General features: G+C 31.2%; 4 protein-coding genes and 1 non-coding gene across 5 annotated transcripts; 4 read left to right on the top strand and 1 right to left on the bottom strand.

Moving 5' to 3' along the window:
• The first annotated feature begins 3,907 nt into the window (after positions 1–3,907).
• On the top strand, positions 3,908–9,911 carry LOC129952596 (uncharacterized). The gene is made up of 8 exons (XM_056065267.1): positions 3,908–4,094; positions 4,152–4,281; positions 4,345–4,461; positions 4,850–4,988; positions 5,069–5,352; positions 5,415–5,675; positions 5,752–5,834; positions 9,783–9,911. Exons 1-8 carry the CDS (start codon positions 3,999–4,001, stop codon positions 9,873–9,875), a joined length of 1,203 nt encoding a protein of 400 aa, XP_055921242.1. The 5' UTR covers positions 3,908–3,998; the 3' UTR covers positions 9,876–9,911.
• A 582-nt stretch (positions 9,912–10,493) lies between these two features.
• LOC129952597 (leucine-rich repeat and coiled-coil domain-containing protein 1) lies at positions 10,494–11,953 on the top strand. Its single transcript, XM_056065268.1, has 2 exons — positions 10,494–11,205; positions 11,264–11,953. Exons 1-2 carry the CDS (start codon positions 10,640–10,642, stop codon positions 11,856–11,858), a joined length of 1,161 nt encoding a protein of 386 aa, XP_055921243.1. The 5' UTR covers positions 10,494–10,639; the 3' UTR covers positions 11,859–11,953.
• Positions 11,954–12,282: 329 nt separating this feature from the next.
• Positions 12,283–12,827, top strand: LOC129952598 (neuropeptide SIFamide). The gene is made up of 2 exons (XM_056065270.1): positions 12,283–12,516; positions 12,600–12,827. Exons 1-2 carry the CDS (start codon positions 12,384–12,386, stop codon positions 12,683–12,685), a joined length of 219 nt encoding a protein of 72 aa, XP_055921245.1. The 5' UTR covers positions 12,283–12,383; the 3' UTR covers positions 12,686–12,827.
• A 1,902-nt stretch (positions 12,828–14,729) lies between these two features.
• On the top strand, positions 14,730–15,674 carry LOC129950403 (piggyBac transposable element-derived protein 3-like). Its single transcript, XM_056062345.1, has one exon. The coding sequence runs from the start codon at positions 14,730–14,732 to the stop codon at positions 15,672–15,674; it is 945 nt and encodes a 314-aa protein (XP_055918320.1).
• A 2,742-nt stretch (positions 15,675–18,416) lies between these two features.
• On the bottom strand, positions 18,417–18,498 carry Trnal-aag (transfer RNA leucine (anticodon AAG)). Its single transcript has one exon. It is a non-coding gene; the product is annotated as a tRNA-Leu (tRNA).
• Positions 18,499–27,066: the final 8,568 nt, after the last annotated feature.

Genomic DNA, 27,066 nt, shown 5'->3' with positions numbered 1-27,066 from the left:
TACCAGAACCAATGCTTCCACTTAGTTAGTAATAGTATAGTTTGCTATTTGCTATGTTATTAACTAATGTTTACGCTAAGGTTGATTTTATTTTTGCCTTTCCATACATTCATTCGTTTACCCAAATACTATCACATTCTTAAGCAAAATATCTTTAGATTTGCACTATCCGTGAAAATCATGAAAATAAGACAACAAAGTTTACACTCAAATATTCAGGTATTATAATTAAATTATATACACAAGTCTCAAGATTGCAAAAAACGCTGAAGTGTTAAAAAAAACACAATCTGTTCAGCTGATTTTTAAAGTTGTATTTGTTTAAAAACAAAAACATATACATTGACAAGGAAGCTCGAGAGAAGTGAGTTAACAATTCGAATTATTGGAAGTTGTTTTAGCCAAGACTCAAATGGAAATATTACAATGGCGTAGGTCGATACTCTTGAGTGAAATTGTTGAAACGACTTGAGAACATTGTCTTTAAGAAAGAGCTTGTAAAACTTTAAAATAAAATTTCACCGGGTGATTCACAAAGCTGAACGTTCATGAATTAGACAAAATTCTGTTGTAATTGCGTATTGTATGAGTAATCTGTACAAAAATTCATATTATTTAAGAATTCAGAGAACTTATTTTAAGCTGAATGAAAAGAGACCCGAAGGAATTGGTTCGTTCGTAGATTATGGTTTAACTGTGTGTAGATCGTCGCATGCAGCAGATGGCGCTACATTTTTTGACACTAACTTTTTACAAAATTAAAAACAAATATTACAGCTTATATTTATTTGCGTATTTTTGTTCCGTCAAAGTTGAGGATTCTCAGTATCAGCTAGTGATTTTGTTTTCATACACTCGAAAAACTGTCGATATCCAATTTTAGAGTTTAATAACTCCCAAAAAATGGAAGTTAAAAAGCAAACTTTGAAAATAACTGGAATTTTGTTAAAACATACCTGAAGTGAAGTTTTAATTTTCTTATTTTAATTGGTTGAAGATAAAAAACTGTACTTAATTTTTGAAGTATAATCGTTGTAAGCGAAAAACATATCGAAAACACTATTTTTTTAAAACGAACGCAGCTTGTGTCTCTCATTAACAATAACGAATCAAATATTTGAACGAACGTTTTAGAAACCCAATGTACTGCAATACTTAGAGAAGTCAAATTTTGCAGTCACATAAGTTTTCCTTGGACAAGTTTTAGATTTTTTAACTGAACATAAAAGTCGGAAAATGAATCCATCTCAAAACGTTCGTTGTTGAAACAAACAAGCAAGTTTCACAATCAAAATCTTAAGAACTTTTTTTTGACACAATATTTTTTTTTATAAATATTTAATCTTAATAAAAACACTTTATATTAACAAAAAGTGATATTTTTAAACCCTTAGATAAATAGACAAATTTTTGATTTTAAACTCGAGAGCTAAGAAACAAATTATTGAATAAAACCAAATTTAAACTTGAGTTCTAACTCTAGAGTTGTCATCGACTCTAAAGTGGAGCATCTCGCTCTCAAACACTTAGTCGAATAGTCAGCTTACAAAAGCAAAACTACGAGTATATTTATATTAAGCCTTTCAGTTAGTTACTAAAATTATTGCAACGATGCGCAGAGAAATACAAAACCACAATGAGAAATAAGATTTTAATTTCCTTATTTTTACATATTTCTTTTAAGACTTGCCAAAATACTTTTAAGGTTTTATTTCTGAAAAGTAGTCGTACTATAGTTTATACAGAGCCGTCAAAAAAACAACTAAGAAACCTTATGTTTTTGTCAAAAACGCTTAAGCATAAGAGAGATAACATAGCTTCCTTGGACAACAACATGATTTTTAGCTTATCTTATAAGAATGCTTTCGACAACGTTTTTTAAGTCTGACACGTTTTGGTTTCGTAATATTTTGTTTAAATATAAAACATGAGATCTCAAAAGCTTAGCAAGCATTGAGATATACAAGAGTAATCAATTGTATATGGATATACGAGTATATATCTGACGACCAAATTTTCTTATTATGACAGACTCTGAGGTAAAAATGGGCCTTATAACTGAAGATGGTTTTTCCTGCATATTTAACTTCAATTGACTTTGATGCTTTTGGCGATTAAGTTCTTGTATCAACCATATTTTAAAAGCCTAAAAGCCATAAGGCCTATTTTTGTATGTATTTTCGTTTATGTTAGTCACAGTTCTAAAGAAATCAAACTACCTGAGTTTTCTTTAACACCACGGGCTGCAGAAGCGATATTCTCAGCTGTTCTTTGAGCGACACGGTCTTGATTATTCAGATCATTTACTTCCTTACAGTTCAAATTTGTCGAACAGTTTCATTATTTCAGGTGTTGGTTTCATGACGACCCAAAAGTGATTTAGTTTTTCGAACTGTAACAAATTTTGTTGCTTGAATACTTGTCAAATATCAAAATATGACAGCTTCAAACATGACAGGTTGGCGTTAGATCTTTTCACCCAAAACCATACCTTATATCAGTTTAAAAATGTCATATGGCCCAACAAATTTTTATTAAAATGTTGTTATTGAACGATATGGGCAATCCTACCGAATCTTCGTACCTTAAAATTTGTGCGTTTTATGAAATTCCAAGTAAAAAGAAGCGTTGAGTCTTACTGTCCAGTAAAATAACGCCAAGATATTAAAAATTATCACCAAAAAATGGCTATATGGCTTACAAACTTTTTCAGAAGAAAATTCTACAAAGCCCAAAATTAATGTCAATTTTAAATTTATTAGTATCATATCGTTCATACTACTAATTGACATATCACCCGAAAGATGTTATGTGTTTCAACTTTTGGGCATTCTGACAAAATTTTTGTTTATTTTTGGCATTACGATATTTTGAGTTTTAAATTATATAAATGTCGAATCGGCCAAACATAATTTACAAACAATAAATAACAAACATTAAAAAATAAATTTACAAGGTGAAATAAATTGTTTGCTTGCTCATTTTTCTAGCACCCAGCATTATGGGTTTGGGAGTTTGCTGCACCCACCAAATCCCATGCTTGGATTTTTTATAAAATTTGGGGTAGATGCGAGGTTGTGTGCATGCAAATTTTCTTAAAATCCAGATTGTTTAAATGCAAAGAAACTTTGCATACAGCCAACTTTGCATCTACAGGGGCTTATTAAATTAAATTAACGATTCAGTAACAAAAAACCCAAATTTAACTAACAACAAGAAATCTTTTGGGATTTATGACATTTATAAATTTGGGTATTTCGACATTGAAATTTGGTTTGGGTGATATGACATTTTATTTGGACTTTTTGACTTTTTTTATTTTATTTATTATTATTATTTTTTGTATGACGTTTCTCTTTTTGGGCCTTATGTCCTTTTATGAATTGAGATATATGTCGTTGGGTGATAAGACATAAGAAAAATAAAATGAATGTCACAAATCCCAACCCCTATGTCATTAGACCCAATTGCAAAATTCTCTTGGGGCAAAATAACAACTAACAATTTGGCGTTATTTTATTTAAAGGGTATAATGGGCATTTCGACATTCGCTTTCGGTTTTTTCCCTTTTTTAACTTTTTGGATTGGTGAATTGCTTCTATTTAGTTTTTTTTTTTCTTTAACTTAAACGCAGTCTAAAGTGACCGCAGTACAAAAACATAACCGAAAATTTATCTTAGAACAAAAATATAAAATTTTACTAAAAATATGTTTCACTTAATCAAGTTTCGCTGCTATTCAAAACCCCAAATAGATAACACAAATGGTCACCCTATTTACAAATAGATGAACACGGATGTCGATATCATTCCGCCTTATCTTAGTTCCCACCATCATTACTATCACAATAATATATTATGAATTGGTGTTTGAACACAACTTTCAAGAACTTTTGATAAGATAACTTCATACAATTGTAAATTTTTGTAAGCGATGTCAAAAACTTTTGTATCGTATACCAAATTGCAGTTTATCTGATAACTTGATTAAGAATAATTATGCTGAAAATAATATTTATATATTTTTTACTGATTGCAATAGATGCTTCAGTTCAAGGTGCTGCTGACTTATTTTGCTCAGAAGATTTCTGTTCGGTGAGAATACGCATTAAAAATAAGTGAGTTCTTCATTTAATACGACTTTTTAAAAAGTTTTATATCGAGAAAAATGAATGCATGCATACGAGTGACGCTTGCAGAATTCAAAATAGGACTTATAGCGGAGAGCTGTTTCCGGGGGAAGTACCGTGTGGCTGTTGCAATGTTTGTCTTCAAAATCTTCGTATGAGTTTTTTTTTAAATCTAATTTTTGGTTAAAAATATACTAATAAAATTCTAATTGTAGGTGAAGGTGATCCTTGTACAATTGGTTCTCCAGACGTTACACCTCCAATGCTTGTTTGTGGACCAGGTTTATATTGCAAACAAGATGGCGTCTCAACTGAGTTCACTTGTCAAAAAAGTAAGAAACTTAAAATTTGCTTTTAGAAATGTGTTGAATTGTAGAAGGAAATAACTTGCAAAAGGCAAGATGGCTGAAATCTCTCCAGATATCCCCAAAAGTTTTACTTCGTAAGACTTTTAATAGCACATTTCTGACACTTTTCGTAAGAAATAAAGCAAAAGAAATCTTACTTTTTTAAACCCTTATTCCATCTTCTGCAAAATTAAATTCGAAAACATAAGTTTTTACAATTGTTTCGCCATTTCTTGACCATTTCAAAATTCTTATAATTTTTTCAAACCCTTATTCCATTTTCTTCAAAATTAATTTCGAAATCATAAGTTTTTACAATTGTTTCGCACTTTCTGGACCATTTCAAAATTCTTGTAATTTGTTTTCCTTTTAGTGACACACACAGAATGTTTTCGTGAACAAATTGCATACGATGAGAAGAAAGCTGCTGGGCTTTTGGGATCTTTTATGCAGCGTCCTATATGTGATGGTGATGGTAATTATCTATCAGCAAAATGCGTTCTAGGACAGTCGTAAGTACATACATGTATCATATCATCTATTGAATTTCGAATGTCGTAATATCGGAAACCGTATACCATTTTTCTTGAAGGTGTTTTTGTGTGAATAAAAATGGCAAGAGAATCTTTGGGGAGGCTCCTTATAACACGATTACCGAAGCAACAATGAAATGTGAATGTTCCAGATTGTTCGACCAGTTCATGAGTACCATGAAGTTTAAGTATCCTTTTATGACAGCTAGATGTCAGGAAGATGGCAGTTTTGATCCATTGCAGTGCATGAATGGAAAGTGTGTTTGCATTGAACCTGATTCTGGTTCGCCATCGAGTTCTGTCACTGTGGTCACTGGATCGGATTACAAACGGATGCCATGTTGTAAGTTCTTTGTTTTTTTCGATTAAAGCGCCATTTAAATGTTTTTTTTAATAATTTTAAAGTTGATCGTAAAATGCATTTGGAATATAAATATAATCACAATTGTGAAGAAATAAGGAATGAATTGATGGAAGAAATTGAAGCAGCACAAGGTAAACAATTCACGGTATTTGGATATGAATTCCCAAATTGTCAGCCAGACGGTTGGTTTGAGGCCGTTCAAAAAGATGGAGCAAAACTTTTTTGCGTGGATAAATACAATCAAAGAATTGAAGAATTCGAAGCTCAATCAGGAAGTCAAGAGGCAATTGAAATGAATTGCAGTAAGTTATTCAAATTCGTTTTTGTTTATAATATTTTAAGAAATTCATTGATATTGTTTGTAATACTTTTGTCTAGAATGTGCTAGAACGCGTCATTTGATGCGTAAGCAACATTCTAAGTATTTGCCGGAATGTACACCTAATGGGAACTTTAAAAAGGTACGTACACATAAATATTAACAAAAGTATATAATTCTATAGGTAAGAAGATAACATACATGATGTAAGTTAATTTTATTAAATACTAGTTATATAAACAGACGTTGTTCTGTTTGATTTGTAATATTTAGGAAGAATTTAATTATTGTTTATTTCACTGTTAAAAAAAAAACAACTTCCGTTTATGTGTCCATTATTTCGGGGCACATTATTGCATCGGACATATCTCAAAAATGAGAACAGAGCCCTGTTTTAACAAACACTTTTCACTTTTAACTTTGGAACTTTCCACTTTTACTTTGCAAATTCCGTTTCACCAAACTCGAATTTGCAAAGTGCAAAGTCTTTTATGGAAAGTGAAAAGTTTTGTTATTTTTAAAAGTATTTCTTTCTTCTGTTTCACCAAACAATAAACTTTGCAAATTACTATATTTAGAATTTTGAAAAGCTTTTCAGTAATATGAAATGAGAGATTTGCAGGTGCAAATTTTTAAAAGTTGTCGAAAACTTAAAAAATAAATATGCAATGTTTTAAAAATAAAGAAGTAAATAATAGTTGATAAGAATTCAAAAATATCTGATATTGTAGAGGGGTTTTCATTGACATTATAGCCATTTTTCAATGGAATTTGACAGTTTAGAGCAAAAAAAACGTTATTTTTGAAAAGCTGTTGTAAATAAAACGAAGAAGTTAAAAATAGTGACCAAAGAGTAGTGAAACTAAGAAATAACTTTAATATCACAAATGACTTTTCGGCAAAAGAGAGTTTTCGACTAACCAAAAGTACAATTGAATACGTATTCAAGTCCGTTGTTACACCTTTTGTGAACACTACATTGGGCTGGCAACTATCACGGTGTTGCATATATAAACAAAATAAGCAATGCAACCGTCTGCAGAGTAGTACGAGTATTGAATATTGTCATTAAAGAATTTTTCTCTAACTCTATTTGCTGTGTACAAAATTGTTCAGGCATAGCCTCGAAATTTTTTCTTAGGGGGGATTTCCGTATGTAGCTAAATGTGTTGACGGTATCATGATTGATATTGATTCATCAAATTTTTTCAATGCATATTTGATCTAAATAAAGCAATCTAAGATTTAACTTGCATCTTTTCAAAATGAGTACTTATTGCAAATTGGTGAAACACTTTTACTCTTTACTTTTCAAATAAGGTCTCAAAAATTGAAAAGTAAAAAATTTTTTAGAACTCGAGATTTTAAGCAAACTTGGAAAGCCATAAGCGCCAAAATGAATTATATCGTTAACAAAAAATCAAAGCCTGCTGATCCTTCAACCCACTTGTACCCTAAGTCAGTATTGGATATTATTAATTATGCTTAAACTAAGAAATGACAATAGCCTTTCTTCGTGAGTTACAAGCAAATTTTAATAATTAAGTTTTCTTTTATATTGAAAACTAGCGGCTCGGTACGTGCTTCGCTACGTATAAGGCATAGTAATAAACAAAAATATTATTAAGTTCATTTATTCAAACAAAAAAATATTTTAAACTGCTAGCTATTTAAAAGACCCAAATGATATATTGTTTATATTATATTTATCAGCAAAGAGTAAAAACTAAAAAATAAAAAAGAATTGAATACTCTTACTATCTAAAACAGTTATATAAACAATATTTTTCCATTTTGAGCATGAATAAATAAGCAGTTGGGTGTACCGACTCTGGAACAGGCAACATAAAGTTGGCCATGTGAAAAACATGATTCCTCCAAATTGACACCACAAACGTGAAGTGTTTGCCCTTAGGCCTTATTTATGAACATCGCAAATAATAAACGCACAGGATATTGTAATCTTTTGAACTCAAATGGCATATCAGTTGGAATCAGAGGAATACACGGTATCAAAAAATCTTCTCCTTTTGATTTGCCAGGTAAGATTGTAGCTTCAATCAAATTTGGAAATAACTTTTTCACTACCAATCTGGTGCCATTACACAGTTTTGGGCGGATTAATAAAGAACCAATTTTTAGGTTCAAGCAATGCGGTGGTATACCAGTCGGTTCGAATGAATTTAAAAATTCAATTGGAAAATTCATTGCCTCATCTTGACTCGTCGTGATGACACCTGGCAGTTTCGATTGAATTTGAAAATTAATAGCATTGATATGAATGTTTTTCGGTGCTAAAATGGTGCGTTCTCTCAACCAATCTATAGATTGCGCAATTGTATACAAAAATGATTCGGTAAAGTGATCAATCCGTTGGTACTGTCGGTTGGTATTTTGCCATCACCAATTTCTAACAACAGTTTTTTATTTCATCAGTAGGAATTTATCGAGGAATGACAGGAAATGCAGCAGCAATTCCTGAAGATGCAAGTGCTAATTCAGTTTTCTATTCCGATCAAATCAATCAATTCTATTCCGCTTAAATCAATGGCTTCGTTCTACATTTCCAAGTAATCAACAAATCGGTATTTGTACAAATTGTTTGTATATGGGAGTATAGAAAGATGTTGATTTTACACCTTTTCAAGATATTGTTTTTTAATTTTCTCTACGTACAAACCTTCTCTGCACTTTCACGAATAGTTCAAGACTAAAATTAGCCAAATCGGTAAAGGCATTGTTGAGTTATAAAATTACAACGAAAAGTGGCATTGATTTTTATATATATAGATGTCGCTAACGATAAAATGGCGTAAGAGGCTCGATGTCATTACCATGGTAGAAAATAAGTGGGTTGGGTAACCCCATTCTGTCCGTCTGTGTGTTTGTCCACATCCCTACATGCCAAACCGTTTTCTACATTGAGATTAAACTTAGAAATTTAGGTTTTTAAGCTGATTTTCTTAGTAAATTTGTTGGTCAAAAACGAAAATTCGATTTTTCTTAAAAATGAACCGATAGATTTGTATGAAATTGTATTGTATTGCCTAAGAGTACCGTTATTTTGTTTTTAGTTTTCTCAAGAAATAATCAACCGATTTCAAATGATTAAAAGTGTCCTATGAGAAGTTATTATAATGGGTCCGGTCCGATTTATCGATTTGAAAATTTGGACATTTTTCGCCGTTTCAAGGTCCCTAGAGTCGAAATAAAAGATTTTTAGAAAGATGTCTGTGCGTGCGTGTGTACGTAACGTTAGCGACGTTTTTTCGTCGTCCATGGCTCAAGAACCAGAAGAGATATCTACTTCAAATAAGTTTTGTTATACAGATAATAATGCAAAAAGATACAAAAAGGGCTCTCAAGAAAATTGTGTTTGTGGTTGTTTTTTACCATAGCAGATAAAAAAAAAAAAAAACACTACTCAAAGTTGTAAAAATTGATTTTGGACTCAAATATCTTTTGAAAAATTTGAGATCATGGCTTCTAACTAATTCTCACTTATAAGAAATATTGGTTTCAACATTCGCAAAAATTTTGAGAAAAATCTAATTGACATTTTTTTTTACAAAAAATAAAAACCTAAAAAACAATACTAAAACCTGGTAAAAATTTACTTTCGACTCAGTTCTTGATATTAAATTAATTTCATTTATCCAATTTGTAAAACTTTAAAAAATATCTACTAAAATTGGTAAAAAATTTGTTTTCCACTAAAAACTTTTTAACGAAACTAGATTTTCAAACTAAACTATTACTTTATATGAAAAATATTGTTGGTAATTTTAAAATTTTTAAGAATAATTCAACTGACAACTTTTTTAACCTAACCCGAAAATCTTCAAAGTTTTAAGCAAGACAAATCGACAGACCGAATGGGAAGTTATCAGTGTGGGTCGCATCCCAGGCTCTTTTTTTCAAAATTAGATGCCTCAAAAATATGTCATAATTTTTCGTACGAAATTTTATAGAGGTGCGTCTTTTTACTGAAAACTCAATTTTTATTATGTTAGTGATGTTAAATTGAATTTAAATAGTTTAAAAGACTTAATTATAAAATGTCTTACTTTACAATGCTATTTCATTGCAGGTACAATGCAGAGGCGAAATATGTTATTGTGTGGATGAAAATGGAATACAATTGACAAAGGAAACACAAAATATTTTGGATATAGTATGTTGAAAAAAAACCTTCCTAAATTTTATATGTATCTATGGAATAATTTACGATATTAAAATGTCAATATAAGCATAACACATTCATTTAAAAGAGCTAGTTTTTGTTGTGTCAAAAATAATCTATTATTAAGATTTGGGCTAAACACTGTTTTGGAAAATTAAAAATAATGCATTCTTCAAATTCTTACGTCAAACTTTTGAACCCTCTGCAGAAGACATCAGTTATTGTATATTGTTCAGATTTAACCAAAACCTGAAATTTTAAACCCGACAAAGGGTTTTTTATACTTTTCAGACCTCTACAAACATATATTTGCTAGTTTTCATATCAAATTCATTATACAAAGTTTGAACATGTTCAAAGATTTCCAAAACCATCATCAGGTTATAAATAACATTTTTGGCGCAGCTATCCTGCAGAGAAGTGTTTTACGACCATCACTTCACAGTTACTATATGAACGACACTTTCTTAGTCTACGAAATTTAATCGATTTGCTATAGAAATACCTTTTTGTATAGTTATAGTCTCCCTGCCACCCACAATAAGTTTTACCACCTGACAACCATGTTATGATAAATAACTCCGTACAAGTTTAATTTCCGTTAGCCTAGTAACATATTCAAACATTGTCAATCACTCCTGTAACTTCACGACGAAAACAACATAATACAAAATTGTGTTTATGTTCATTTTTAAATTCCTGTAAAATTCAATTTTTTTTTAATTTGTTGAAAACTAAAATTTTAAAATACTCATTTTATTCAAATGACCGAATTGCTTTCGCGTGAACAAGAATTTCTTAAAATCAACGAAAACTTGGACAAGATGACCAAGTTGGCTACGGAAAAACCACAGCCGACGAAAATTATCGATTCAAAATATGCAACTTACACTAAAAAGTGTCCAATTATCGCGGTTAGGCAACATTCAAAAACCAACGAGATGAACTTAAATGGGATAAAAGAAAAGAACTCTAACACTAAGGAAAATGTTTCCCAAAATGGTGTTCGAAAGAAAATTGCACCGAAGGAACGTCAACTTCAGGGAATCGTCGAGGAGAAGAAGAACAATTTTGAAGAAAATGTTGTTGCTAGTGTGAGAAGTTCTGTGCGAACGCTTCCTCTAACTCGAAGCACCACTTCGAAATATCCGTCAAATGTAGTCTTGCGCTACAAGAACAATTCGTTTATTCAAAGTCCTTCTTTGGAAATTCTGGTGAGAGATGAAAACGAGTCAATTCGCAGTTTGGCCTCATCGCGCACTTCTGAATTCAGTGGAGCGGTTTTAACAGCTCGTCCCAAAATTGACCTAAGCTCCGAAGGTCTTTTGAAGTGAGTTTCTCAATTATTGGAAAGAATTTCTCTAATATCGATATATTCTCTTTTGCAGATATTTAAAGTCTAGAATTGTCATTTTACAATCGGAACATGAGAAGATTACTCAGGAATTGTCCGTTCAGAAGGAATTGGCTGAGAAAAGTGCCGAAAGGCAAAAGAAGGTCGAAACTCAACGGGATCTCGCTTACTCTAGAAATAATGCATTATCAGAGCAATTGGCAAAATTAGAAGGACAACTAGAGGAAGCGCTAAGACGTTTTAAAGATACCGATTCCGAGCACAATACTACCCGTAAAGAACTGGAAACTACTAAACGGGAACTAAAGGTGCTGACCCAAACACATGCCAACGTAGAAAAACGCTTATACCGAACCAGTGAAGAACTCGATAACACACGAAATATTCTGAATCAAATGAAAAGTTCAGACAAGGAAGTCAGAGAATCGATTCGAAATGAGACTGAAGCTAAAGACAAACAAATCAAGAGCTTGAAGAAGCAACGTGCGGACTTATTGAACGCGTATAAGAAGCAACTATTTCTAATCGATAACTTAAAGCGTCAGAACTTGTGTATGGAGCAGTCGAAGATGGTTGCTTTTGGTGAGAAAGAGTTTAATAAAGTTCTCGATTGGCAAACGAAAACTTAAGCTGGTGCTGATGTTTTAAAATTATTCATTTGTATGTGTGTTCTTTTGTTATGGTCTGAAATAAGTATAATAAAATTAAAAATTCTTACTCAGTCACAGAAGATGTTTTAATTCCTTGAATTTCAAGTATTCAGAAAAAATCTGGTATTTTTACGGCCATGTATGAAAGTTAAAATTCTATTCTTTGGCAAAAGGCTAAGAAAATTCAATAACTTCCCACCCTTTCAATAATTCTATCTTTTTCATTTTCAACCCTTCAATTCATACAAGTGTCTATATGTAGGGTTTGCAATTATTATTGGATATCAATTTATTTCTGTTCGTCAAGAAAATTAGCAATTAATTGAAAAGCAATCTTAGAAATCCCACTTCTGGGACAACAATGTTTCTTTCTCTTACAAAATTTTAGTATAAAAAGCTTGGAAAACTCCAAGAAAAGCATCAGTTCCTTCATCGTCTTCAATCAACTTGCATCAGCAGTTCTTTGCTCTTTATTCAAAAACAACTTCAAACATAAACAATAAAATGGCCGCTATCAAAGTTATCTCATTCTTCCTTGTTGCTTTCTTGGTTGCAGCTATCTTAGTTGAATCAACTGAAGCTGCCTACAGGAAGCCTCCATTTAATGGAAGCATCTTCGGAAAACGTAACAGCGTTGGTAAGTTTTAAACTAAACACAAACAAATAATATTTGTTTAACAAACAGTCATGTTCTAAACAAATACTTTTCTTTCTATTCAGAATACGATAATGGAAAAGCCCTTACAGCAATGTGTGAAATTGCCCTCGAAGCTTGCCAAACCTGGTTTCCCCAAGAAAACAAGTAAAGCAGCTAAATAGATACTACATTATAATATAAGGTCCATTAATATTGTATGCAATTTAATAATAATTAAAAATATTAAACATTAAGGCTTTGAAATTGTTAAGTGTTCTATAAAATTCATGAAAATAAAACTTGCATAAACCATAAAATTAAAATGTTGTCGATTTTTTTAACACACTTCAAAGGTTGTAATAGGCAATATTTACCTCCAAGTTTACAAAACAAACATCATCTACTTCTGAGAAAGCTTCAAAAAAACTTTTGAATTTAAGGTAATTTTCTAGTTTTCATTAGCTTTCGATCCTTTTTTTAGAACTTTTTGGAAGCCTTTCTTTTACTAACTTCTGTCATCTGTCCAAATTGCAACTGTTTCTTAAAATTTTCCCCCAATTTCAAATCAAATCAAATATTTTGTTATAAATATAAACACATTTTAAAGTCTTACCATGTTTACAGTTTTACTTATACATTTTAAAATAATGTTTCTTTTTCAAATTTGTACTCACATAAATCGTAGAAATTTGACTACAGGCCCCTAAAATGTATTAACTTTAAAATGAATCGGTAAAATATAAAGAGAACATTCTTTTAATATTATTTTTTAGATTCCAAGAAACTTAATATTCTTAATAATACCTTCCATAAGCATTAATTTGATATACAAGCAACAATATATATTGCAATTTGGAAATGTTTGTGCTGAATTCAAAAACTTAAACATTTCTTTTCAAATTTGTTGCAATAATCAATAAAAACTGAATCAATTAATTAATGACACAGGTTGGCAAGGGTTTTGTTCTTGGCAATAAAGTTGCACTTTTTCAAATCCGACTTTTAAATTTATGTATCACATCAGGTTTTTGAGATATTACTTTTTAAAACTGAAAAAAAAACACATGTAAAAACACATGTACTCGTATATATGTGAAGTAGTTTTTTTCCAATAAAATCCGTGATGGTTTTTAAAATCTATAATCCCTTTCTTCAGTTAAAATGTTTAGATATAATTTCATATGATATTGGAAAAATCTTCATAATTGCTTGGATAACACCTGTCTTACAAAATATTGAAGGAACGCTAAAACATTTATGCTAAAACAGTTTTCAACAGAAAAAGGCAAAACGGTTCAAAAGTTACTTTTCTGTTGTCTACACAATTCTTTTATATAGTTTATGAATTACAAACATTAAAAACTATAGGAACAACTATTATTTTAAAAACTTGAGTAAAATAGTTAAAGTTAAATTTTGAATTCGAAATCAGCACTAAAAAGTAAGTCTAAAACGTATTTTTTAAAACTATGAATGTAGCAAATTCAAGGTTTTCTAAGAACTACAAATGATTCAAATGATACTTGTCAAATAAAGACTTATAATAATAATTTCTAAAAACTCAGTGAGATCTAAAATGACTTCAATTTTATTTAGATAAGAAAGATTTATAGTCTGTAAAATACAATTTATTGGTAAGCGATGTTTTGAGTTTAAGTGCTTTAAAAGGTGCATATTTAAACAACGTGATGTGATAGAAGAATTCAAAGGCGAAATTCGAACTAAGGAAATCTTAATCATTTTAAATAAGGATAAATTTGTTTGTAGGACAGAAATAAACTCAATTTTGTTAACCAGTGTAATTTAGAGACAAGAACTATTTATAAGGGCTGTATTCGATGCATATCTTAATTCTTTAAATTGTTATAATCTAAATGATTATCTAACTTTAACCCTCGGTCTGACCCCTGGGTCTGGCCAGGCATTTTTCGTTTTCAAATGTAAATTTAATGCATTTCTAGTTTAGCTAGCAACTTGTGCTTTCAGGTAGCTTCCTAAAATTTTATTGGCTATCGATTTATAAGAATATTGGATTTGAAAAGTCCTTACAAAGGATCTTATAAGGACTTTAAAAAAGTACACCTTCGGACCGACACATGGGCCTAGCCAGACCCCTATTGATTTTGTACAAAAATCAATGGAATATGTATTTTAAAAGTTTACAGACTGCATTTTGTTTTTACCAAGCACATACAAAATGTGCTTGTATTTACATGAATACATCATGTCTATATTTTGTGTGTGATTTGACCAGCACTGAGCTTGATGCATTTATTGGGATTCTTTTAGCTGGTGGTGTTTCGCACAATAATATGCAAGATTCATCAGTGTTGTGGCGTTCTGATGCCTTACCTATATTCCGAGCAGCTATGTCTTATAAGCGTTTCCTTGCCTTATCACGATATATACGTTTTGATGATGGTCGCACGCGTGAGTTCCGTCAAAGATCAGATAAAGCTGCCCCTATTCGCGATATATGGAATTTCTTGAACGAGAACCTCGCAAAAAACTATGAACCACATGAGACGATAACTGTAGACGAACAACTCTTTCCTTATCGGGGTAAGACTAAATTTACTCAGTTTATACCGTCAAAACCAGCAAAATATGGAATTAAAATTTGGTGGGCATATGATTCAAAAACAAAATATCCTTTGGAAGGAAAACTTTACACTGGCAGAGGCGAAGGAGAGGAGCGTGAATCAAATCAAGGGCAGAATGTTTTGCTACAACTTGCAAATCGGTACAGTAATACCGGTCGAACTCTAGTAGCTGACAATTTTTTTACCACTTTGGAAGGCACGAAGCGACTTGCTGGTATTGGGCTTGCATTTGTTGGCACAGTTCGATCAAATAAAAGATTTTTACCAGAAGAAATGAAGAAGAATTCTTCGCGTCCTTTACTTTCTTCTCTTTTTGGGTTTCATGAAAACTTGGTATCAGTGTGTAGCTATGTGCCAAAAAAGAACAAGGCTGTAAATTTACTTTCAACAGTTCATTACTCAAAAGATTGTAGAGGCGAAGCGATGAAACCGGAAGCGATTCTTTTGTATAATTCAAACAAGGCAGGCGTCGATTGCATGGATCAAATGGTTACCCATTTCACTTCAAAACGACCAACCAGACGATGGACATATGCTTTTTTTGCTACATGTTAGATGTCATGGCATTAGCTGCTTATTGCATCTGCAAAGAACTGGATGGACTAAACAAAAAGGACGCTAGGCGCACTTTTCTGTCTACATTTACCAAATCATTGGTTCTTGGAAACGTGGAGAATCGAATGAACAATGTTCATATTATATCGCAGTTTAGTCCTCGTTCGGCAATTGAAGCATTTTTTGGTAAGCCAATTAAACCTCCAGCTATTAACGTTATGGATGCCCATACCAGCGGGGCTGATACTCTAAAAATGCATTTTCATCAGTAATCAATCTTATATTCCTCAAAAATGTAATATTTTTCGAAATAAAATACAAAAAAAAATAAAACATAAAACTTTTTTTTCTCAAACCTATTTGTCTTACTAATCATTTTATCTTTACGGTAAGTTCAAAATTATATGCAGAATATATTAACATAAGTAACTATTAAAAAAGAGTAAACGTTTGGGAGAAAAATAAGTTTGAATGCATCACATATTTTCATATAAATGCATGTAAATCTATAGGGGTCCAGCCAGGCACATGTGTCGGTCCGAAGGTTTTGAAATAGGTGTCAGACGGAGGGGAAAATATTTTCTTCATCTCTATTTCGTCCTGGTTCCTTTATCTAAAATACATTCTAAATATCCCCATGAAAACAGTTCAACACATATAAAAAACAAGAAAAGAATCCCTTGATGAAACGTTTTAAAAAAAAAAACAAATTTAATTAATAGATAGAGTTTTCGCTTTTGGAAAACTTGATTAATTCTTTGACACTTCTTTACAGACGACTATTTATTAGACAAATATTTAAGACACACACCAGATTCATTTTTTGTAGTGACATCTAACGAGAAATCAAAATTGTACGTAATACTCCCTCTTTTGATGAATTATGAAAGTACAACAACCCACGTTTTCTTTTCAAATACATAAACCTTCAATAATAACACAATTATTTTTGTTAGCATACGCCATTTATTGAAGAATAGCCTGGAAATTCCTTACATTTTGTAATTATTTTAAGATTTCACTTTTCATAAGTAAAACTTTAGCAAAAACGCAAAAAAACGAGAACGTAACTTTTATATGGTAACAATCTCTAAGATAACACCTTAACGCAAATATTTTGACTACTGACGCGATGTAATCTCCTGAACACAATATATTGACACAATTTGTAAGCTATTTTATTAGCTTTCTTTTAAGTTCATCTAAACTTCAATGTCTAAGAGTTGGAAGGTAATTTTCGAAATCAAACCATTTGGAGTGGCATAGATTTCAAGATATTCGCGACTTTGTAGCGATATTCTATGGTTTGGTTAGGTTAAAGCTTCATTTACATCTGTACGGAAAATCTTTTATTTATTGTATATCACAATTGGTTGCTTCAAAAAACATGTTAAAAACAACAAAAACACCATTTAATTCATTTTCAAGATGCAAAACATTTCAATAAGTTTTTCTCCCTTTTTAAATTTTCAGAAAAGTTGTACTTTTTCTCAGAAAAGCAGCCAATGCTAGACGAACGTTTTTGTTATCACCTTTATTAAGACTAAATGCAACCTTAATTTCAACTGGTTTCCTCTGTTAAAAGATTCTGCATTCCAAATTTCCTCAACATTATCCTACATCAATTAATAAGGTCGATTACTACCTATTTACTTTAATTATACAAATTGAATTCAATATTTTTATAGGATTTCTTAAGAGATGAATGGATCATCATTATCTTAACCATTAAATTATATTAATTTTAACCTTTCTATGAATATTTATTTCTTTTCATGTATCTATCTACACATAACTGAGCATAGTAATAATTTGTCTAATAAACGAACATAGAAAACACCGTCGCATTTTCTAAAATGTAAATTTAAAGATTTTTCTACAAACTACCAACTTTAAATGACTGTTTGACAATCCAGGACGAATTCACAAGGAAAATGCACTTAACGAAACATTTGAACAATTTAAATTAACTGATACAATGATGGAAACCGGAAATAGCAAATAACATGCTGCGTTGACACATTACAGTCAAATTATTGCTTCATGTATTTGAACAATATCTTTTGCACAAACCAATTTCACTTGTTTATAGTGACATCTAACATGGATTCAACTTTTTCGCCACAATCTCCCTCTTTTGATTAATTCTGATTATTACAAGTACAACAACCAACATTTTTTTCGAACCAAATACCAGAACCATCTTTGTATGTATCTTTGTTTATAAAAAGATTTTTTTGTATGGCAATGACATATCTTTTCTCTAAAATTTGAGCAACAAAAATTGATCCAAAAAATTGTTAAGAAAATATAAATACTAATACAAAATGTTATTCCAAGCGCATACATTTTTTAAATAAATTTTTTTAACTAGATTTATCAAAATTTTAAGCTCACTTTTGCTATTTTACCTGTGTCTAGGCTACTATTGGCTTATTTCATTTTGCGTGGGTAGAGTCTTTTAAAAAGTTCAGATTCGTAAGCAAATACAATTCGAATGATGTTTTGAATATATCAGTTTTGATTAAAACACAATATTTACCATATCAAGACAAAAAATATTTTTAGAAATTCAGAATCTATTGTTCTGGTTTAACTTTAATTATTTTTGGAAACTCTACAGTTTAAAATTATTTTTTACAACAGAGACGATTCCATTTCAATATAATGGTTTATTCAATACGCCAATGCATCAAAAGTCCACAATTTTAAGCTATTGAAGGAAAATACAAAAAAAGCTCATGGCAGCGGTGGGATTCGAACCCACGCCTCCGAGGAGACTGGTGCCTTAAACCAGCGCCTTAGACCGCTCGGCCACGCTACCTCTTGAAATAACGGTTTCATAATTTTTATTTTATTTTTAGATTAAAATGATATTAAATACAAAATTAGTAATAAAACACTTGGTTATAGAAAAATAATTACACACAAAATTCAATTCCAAGTGGGTAATTGTAATCTCTACACTTTTTAAGTTACTTAAGAATTGATTGAACAATTTCAATTACCAATTACATATAATTTAAAAGCGACAATTACTTGTAATTTAATTGTTTAAATGTAATGATCGAAAAACAGCATCACTTCACAAAAATTCAATTAAATGTTCTTTTCCCGATGTTTTTTTAAATAATTTAATGAAATGCTTGGTTCTTTTAGAAATATTTTTAATCAAATACCAATTTGAAAATGCTTTTGCTCAAAAACTTGAACAAACCCCTTACAATTTTAGATTACAAGCATATTAATGTAGTTACAATTTCAAGTAATTAAAATGTACCTATTTGCTTTCAACTACAACTCTTGTAATTGCATAGTAAAAACGGTCAATTACGAAAGTGATTCATTATTCTCAAACTCTGATACATGTATTTAGTAGAAAAATACTTTTCGTTCCTTAAATTTAAATACTTTGTTCCATTCACAAAACACAAGTTAATATTTACCCACATAAAAGGCTCAAGAGAAAAAGAAAAATCGGCACTTCGAAATGATTTAAAAATAATTATCTTCATAAAATATTAAGCCCATAATCTTAATTTTCTTCAAAATTAGTTTTGCGACAAAACTAGAGGTTTAATGAGGTTTCCACTTGTACGTTTTTGAAACATTTGATAAAGATTTTCATAAAATAAAAATAGTATTCGAAACATAAGAATTGTAATGACATTTAAATAAAATTTCTGAAATATTTAAACTTTACCATTTCAAACCAATTACATCTCTCTCATAAAATGTTCTTAAAAGAAATAGTTAACATGAATTTGTATTTTATATTGCCAAAGACTTGGTTAAAAAGTTGAAAAACGAGATGTGGTTGTATTTCATAGTAGTGCAAAGTGTTTTATTATATGTTTGTCGTATTTTAAATATTGAAATATGCAAGTTCATTTGAATAAAGTGTTCTTCCATTATTTAGAAAGACACATTTTAATAAGATCTTAAAAATGCTGATCAATAAAGTCTTTGATTTACAAGGATTCTTAATATTAATATTGACGTTTTCAAAATCTCTGAAATCCAAATCCATCAGTTTTAGGAAAATGTCTGCGTATGCGAATTTTTAAATATCCTACCAAAAACGTTGTTCTTATCAATTCGTAAAATTGTGATTTTTTATCTAATAGCACTAAAAATTGGTAATATATGATTTTGGACTTTAATAACTCAAAAACTATAGTAAATTGATAAAAAATAATTGAAAAAATTCAAACCGACAGTTTTTTTTACAAAAAATAAAATAAAAAAAACTAAAAAATATTCATAACATTTTGTTTTTGACTAAAATCTCTTGTTTGAATTTGGCGAAATTTTACAGTTCGAATAATTTTAACAGCAAGACGTTAATTTTTGATTAAATGTCCTTAAGTGACAACTTGGCTTATCCCAAAAATTGCATTGCGTGGACTTCAGAATCGATTTTGAATTACTTCTTATAGAAAGCTATTGTAGTCTGTACAATTTCAGGAAATAAAAATTTTAACATTTCTCGACTTTTCAAGGTACCTAGAATATAAATTAAATGTTTTTAGAGATATTTCTGTGTGCGCGTGTATACGAACGTTTCGAATACCTATTTTTGTCGGCCATATATCAAGAACCGACAGATATATTCACTACAAAAATAATTTGTTTTAAAAATAATAACACCAAAACATGCAGAATGAACTTTCTAAAATATTGAGCTACAAAAAATATTGTTAAAAACGAATATATCGAAAATAAATAAAGGTATAACCTTTAAAATATTTCATTCCAAACACACAATTTTTCTCAATATAAGGTTATTGTTAAGAAAGATCTTGTTGGCCTTTTCAAAAAAGCCACTAAAATTGAGCAAAATATATATATAGATATTGAAATCAAGCTGATTTTATCTTAGGAAAAATATAGTTTTTAACTTTAATTTAATTTTTTAGGAAAAATCATTTGAAAACTTTGTTGTCACAAAAAAAAAAAACAAAAACGATCAAACCAACTAAAAATTGATAAAGAAATGGTTTTTAACTGAAGTATCTCGAGGACAAAGAAAGATATCGACTTAAAAGTTTGTATTTTACAAAGCTCAGCTTTTTTGTTGATTTAAATTCTAACTAAGGTAAGTTATCCCCATTTTTATCAAAATTTGTCTAGGTGAGCATGTTAGCTTTTTCCAGTAAGCTTGGTTCCAGATATTGTAGATATCGTTTCGCTCGTACCACTGAAAATAGGGTGGCGTACGAATGGTCGACAAAAAAATGTCGACTGGCCAACTGAAAACTTTACAGACTCTTAAAATGTCGACTGAAGTTTGATCGACAAAAAAAAAGTTGGCCATTTAAATGTCGACTATAAAAAATGTCGACTGAAAAGTTGTCGGTTAAAATGTCGACTGTTGTAAAGAAAAAAAACAAGAAACTCTCTCTTTAATGTGGAAACTCAATTTTATTTTTAATTCAATGATATACTATACACAACATTAACAGTTAACCGAGAGTGACTTGTTGATCGACAGTGACAAAGTGAATGATGTTCACATGCATGCGGCGCCGCATGTCGACCTTTTACTAGTCGATATTTTCAAAATCGACATTATAAGAGTCGGCATTTTGTTCGGTCGGTATTTTTATCAATCGACTTTTCGACAATCGACATTATAATGGTCGACTTTTTTAAATCGACATTTTAAAAATCGGAAAATCGTACCCAACCCCTGAAATTATCGCTGCTGTAAGTGAAGGTCTTGCCGAAGACCCGAATGTGTCGATTCCTCGTCGTTTTCAGATATTAGGACTGTCTTACGGCACATTACAGCGTATTTTGCATTTGGATCTACACTTTCATCCATATTAAGTTCATCTCACACAACAATTGAAGCCAGTTGACCATTTACCATTTTATATTCGTAGTTACTTCGAATGGGTACTTGAACAACAGGCGGTGGACGGCGGTTTTTCGAAAAAAATTTTCTTCAGTGACGAAGCACATTTCTCACTAGGTGGGTATGTTAATAAACAAAGTTGTCGAATTTGGAGTTCTGAGAATCCTCAAGTAATTGAAGAGAGGTCATTACATCCACAAAAAGTTTGGTGCGCTCTTTTGTATGGAAGTGTGATTGGATATTACCTCTTCGAAAACGACGATGGATCGACTGTCACCATCAATTTGCATCGTAATGGTCATATGACTTTTTTTTTCTGCTTTCGATTTCAACAAGACGGTGCCACATGCCACACAACTCAAGCAAATATGGCTTTATTGCAAAAGAGATTTCTTGGCCGAGTAATTTCTCGTCGTGGCGATATCAACTGGCCACCAAGATCATGCGATTTGACATCGCTAGACTTTTTTTGAAGCTTGGCGAAAGATCATGTTTATGCAGAAAAACTTTCGTCAATTTATGGCTGGGATACCGCCCAATATGTGTCAAAAAGTGTGCGAAAATTACCTCAAAGAAATCGATTTTTGAAACAACTCGCGTGGTGGTCATTTAAATGATAAACTGTTTCAAAACGTAATGTCAACGTTTAAAGTTTATAAAAGAAAAGAAATATCATGAAGAAAAATATTTTATATGTGCTTTATTTACGTTTGCTTTTGAAACCGCAAAATGGATAAAGCTGTATAAGGTTCATGTATTTAATTTTGTTGATGTTAACCTTTCGAACTATATTTGAATACTCATCAAATTAAAAACTAACGGAAATGTCATAAAAAAGACAATAACTATTATCTTTGTCCAAACACATTAAATACCAAAAAAACTATCTCCATCCGAAAAAAGACAAGTTGAAGGATAATGCCTTCGGCAAACTAGTTTTTCTCGTTTATCTTTCATTTTTAAAGGATCAAAATATGAACGAACACACAAATTACTCTTTCCACACACAGAAATGTATATTAGAACTCACAAAATATTGTAGGTACGTTTCTAACATATTTCTATTATGTAGATACCTTTCTTTATTCTTTAAAAGGTGTCATGTTATTTGAAAATGAGAGACAGCTTTAAACAAAGAAATTCACAGTCAAGTCAAATTGTATAGAAACTATCATATTACCAACCCCCATTAATTCCCTTCCCCCTAAACCACACATACCTATAACAACCTCTACAATAATTTTATTCATCCGATGTTCTACTTTATACCTTTGAACAAAATAAGAACACCATCCCATAGGAAGGAACTGCATGCATACGTTGAAGTGAAATCCAGTGTTTTCAACAACCTATACCGACTGACAATACTTTCTAGGTTTATAGTATAGTTATTTATATATTTTGTGTACAACATTTCATTATTTATACGAATATATATAAAACAACTATAAAGCTTTCAGAAGAAGAAAAAGAAGGCACCTGCTGCTGCTGCTGGTTTAAAGTGAAAACCAATTACCAGCAAAATATCTCTGGTACACATTTCATCAAAGAACCTAATTCAAAATGTAGAATGCCATATTCTTTCTATAACATTCTTTTTTTTCTTCTTCATGTTGTTCTAGTTGTTGTTGTGTTCTTAAATGAAATTACATATTTACAGTTATGTGTGTCGTAAATATAGGTATAACGGTACTTTGTAGCTACACTTTATCCTAAAGGTACCTCTACCCAGCTAAAGCTAGTTTATTTCGAATGAAACCGATACGATATTACTTGGCAAGCTATGATGCAAACATAAGAAAAACCTATTTCGAAAATCAAGTGGTACACTCGCTCTTAAACCACAACAAACACGTGACTTTATTGTGGTAAAACGACTAAAGATAAAGTAGGCACTTTTTTCTTCTCAATCTCTAAAGGCTTACCTATGTCATACCAGAGAGGAAGAAATGAAAAAAAAAACATCCACCCACTTGTAGGAAGTTCATTTTCTCCATTTTCGAAGTATAGACTTCGAATGAAGTACTAAATTCGAATATTCCCCCATTTTCATTTCTATACTTGACAAAGTTCCACTCGATTCGAATTTCTATCAAGGATTCACTTCGAAATGTTGTTTTCGAAAATTTTCCTATATTAACTGTGAATTCCCCATTCGGTATTTTTCATTGGAAGTTTTTCCCCTGCCATTTTCGATATTCCAAAAATGAACGACACAAGTGTACAAGCGCACATCGAGTACCAGCAATAAAGCAACAGCAGTATGTCAGCATCCTTTTAACGGCACCAAAACCAAAAAGGACACGACATTTACATTACGTACGCATCAGGCTGTTCCTTTTATGGTTTTGAATACGTTTACGTATTTTATTTTCTTTGAATTTTTATTTTTCTACCCTTGCCTTGGTGGGTTTCATTAGTCACCGGCAATGACAGGGCCACCCGGAACCAACGCTGATTACGTTAATAATTTTTGCAACGTATAGCTTAACGCTGTTTTCCCTGTTTACGGTGTTTTTTTTTTGTAGGTTTTTTGTCTTTTATGTTTGTTGCTGTTGATTTCTCAGAAACCATGAATTTTCAATATCCGAAGGACTTCTACCTCTCCGTCTGTGATCGATACTCATTTGCATACATCTTCATACTGCCGAAGGCTACTCTACTTTCCTATAAGCTATAAGCCTTTGTACTTTTCGTTTTTGCCATATTTGTCATACTCTTAATCCTTCGGCTAAAGATGTGTTGACAAAAAAAGGGACCATATAGAAAAGAGGATTCATTAAAAGCCATTGAAAAACATTAGGAGGAGGTTAAATTTTAATTTCGAGTCGAATCACGAAAAACCAAATCCAAAGGGGCAACCAAACGGAATTCTAATTCAAATTCTGGAAAAAGTTCAAATAGAAAAACAAAATGGAAACAATAAAAATGATTTCAAACACATTTTTGAACAATTGTTTGTTTGATTTTGATTTCCACATCGTTAAAGGGTCCAAAGTTAACAAGCAAACACCGATGACATCGAAATCGACAGAGAACTCCAAAAAAAACCAAAAAGGAGCCTAATGTATGTTCGTTTCGTATGTTCGTTCGTTCGTTTCTTCGTCAAGGAATGTCCTTTTTATTTGTATTTTCTTTTATGAACAAAAGAACATAACACACATAGGTACACACACAAATATAAAAAATCATTGGTGCGGCAAAGAAACGAAAAATTATACCTTGTGGGATAGGTAGAGTTTTGTGTTGGGCGCCACTTTTAAACGATGGAATGCGTTTTTATGTTATATTTCCTTGGGCTTCAGTTTCAATGTTTAAGCTTTTTGTATTTTATTTTTTATCTGTCATTGTTGTTGCTGGGTTTTTCTTTTTGACGAACAAGAGTTTTTCTCGATATCCTTCTGATATCCGGTGTTTAAAGGTACGAGTGAGCGAGAGTATATTCGAAATGTAAACACAGCATGCGGCGATGGGATAGAAAAAAAAAGCTTGTTTCATATTCCCAGAAGGTATTGTGTCGGAATTTTTATAGGTATTTATGTGTAGTTGAGGACAAGAAAGAGGATGTTAGAATTGAATATGTTTTTTTTTTTTTTTTTCTATCTGTATATATATAAACCGGGGATACATCCTTTTAAAGTTGTGAATTCTTTGGTTGTTTTCTTTTTTTTGCCCATTGAAGTGGAAGATTCTCATCAAATAATAAATTGTTGATGTTAACCTTTATCTGACTGGTAACCGTTGATCACAGCAACTTTCGCCCTTAAGTTCTCAAATTGGCATCTGGACTTTTCTTCTGGAGAGCAGCAATCCAAAGAGGGACGGGATAAAATGTATCAAAAAAGAGGGTAGGTAGGTGGTTGGTTTTCGTTTTGGTTTTGGTTTTGGTTGAGTTTACTTTAAAACTGGTTTGACAGTCCATGAAATTATATTCAAGCTGTACGGATCCATAGTTAAAGTTATTGCGAATAGGAACTTTTACAGTTTCGTCGTCAACGTTGTCGTAGTCGTCGTCGTGAGCCTTAGTCTTCGAGTTTGAAGTCCTTGAATGAAACGAAGAGGAAACAAAATTCCTTTTGAATGATTTCATGCAAAGTAAAAAGAAAGTTGTTGTGTTGCTGTTGGATTCCTTAATGAGGAAAATTGACGATTAAACGAATTTTAAATAAATTCTGTAAAAGGATTAAGAAAATGGCAGACGATGACTACGACGACGACGACGGTAACGGGTGGTAGCAAATGTAAAAGCCTTTTAAAACCTATACCTTTTTAATAGTTGCCGAACGGTTGTCGTTTCATTTTGGATGATGTTGTTGTATGTACAATATTTCCAAGGCTATGCTCTGTAGTTTTTTGCTTAAGCTCTTTTCAATGGACATTAAATTATATATAGGAACGTACCTCTCCTTTCAATATATGTATATATACATAAAACAAAGTTTTATACCTTTCAGGTTTAATCATGAGTTATGGCAATTAAGGTGGAATATTAATTGGCTTTGGCAAAGATTCGGTTGGAAAATTACATTATGCAATGCAATTTATGTCAACTTGGGTTGGTTTTTATTTAAATGGTAGCTTTAAACTTTGTATATATTTTTTATGTATATAATTTGCAAAAGGCTATTGGAACTTTTGAAGGAAAATTGGTATGCAGCTTCTGGGTTTTCTACCACACCCCTTTGAATTGATAAATCATAAAGTTTTCGACACTTTTTCTATTTAAATGTTAACTTCAATGAACAGTTACTTATTAATTAGTCTCAAAGGATACAAAGAGTTCGGTATGGTACGTATCTGTTAAAAAGGGTTGTCCATGGAGCTTTCTGTCTTAGCAGGTAATTTGGACCATATTTTAAATTGGTTGTCATTTGTTAAGTCTGTCTTGCCTCTCAATCATCATAGAGAGTTAAAGGGTTCAACAACATTTTATTTTATCATCTTCATTTATTATGGATTCGTCGTAAAAGTATTAGCCCATTGAACTTTCTTAAATACAAATTCAGAGATTGTGCTGTGTACCTCATTTAAAGAGATTTTTAATGGGTATAGTCTTTAGGTATTCATATATCAACCTATGCGTAGCTTATTGACCTTTTAGCTATGTGTTTAATCATTATGACTTATCAACAATTTTAAAGGGTCGAGTTCTAAATATTTTAACATTAAACTTTTATTTGGAAATTCCCTAGATGTAATAAAATCTAGATGTAGTAAAATCAGCCAACCTTAAAAATGCGAAAAACTTTTCAGACGTATTCACATAATGTACATAACTTCAAAGCCTTACAATTAAAATCCTTAAAAAGCAATTAAAAGATTATGTGATTGTTGATTATGTTGAGTTTTTTTTAAAAAAAGGACAACCCAAACAGTTAATATATTGTTTAACTTTTTATATTGTTTGTTGAAATACTTATACTCATTTTCCTAAAAAAAAGAAAAACAAATCGACTTTTTGATCAAAACTTAACAAAAACGATGACATACATGAAGAAGTTGAAAAGAGCCTTACAGTTCTCTCTAGAGGGA

The sequence above is a fragment of the Eupeodes corollae genome, chromosome 3, assembly GCF_945859685.1.
Source record: "Eupeodes corollae chromosome 3, idEupCoro1.1, whole genome shotgun sequence".
In the NCBI taxonomy this organism is placed as follows: domain Eukaryota; kingdom Metazoa; phylum Arthropoda; class Insecta; order Diptera; family Syrphidae; genus Eupeodes; species Eupeodes corollae.
This window is presented reverse-complemented; position numbering and strand designations above follow the sequence as displayed.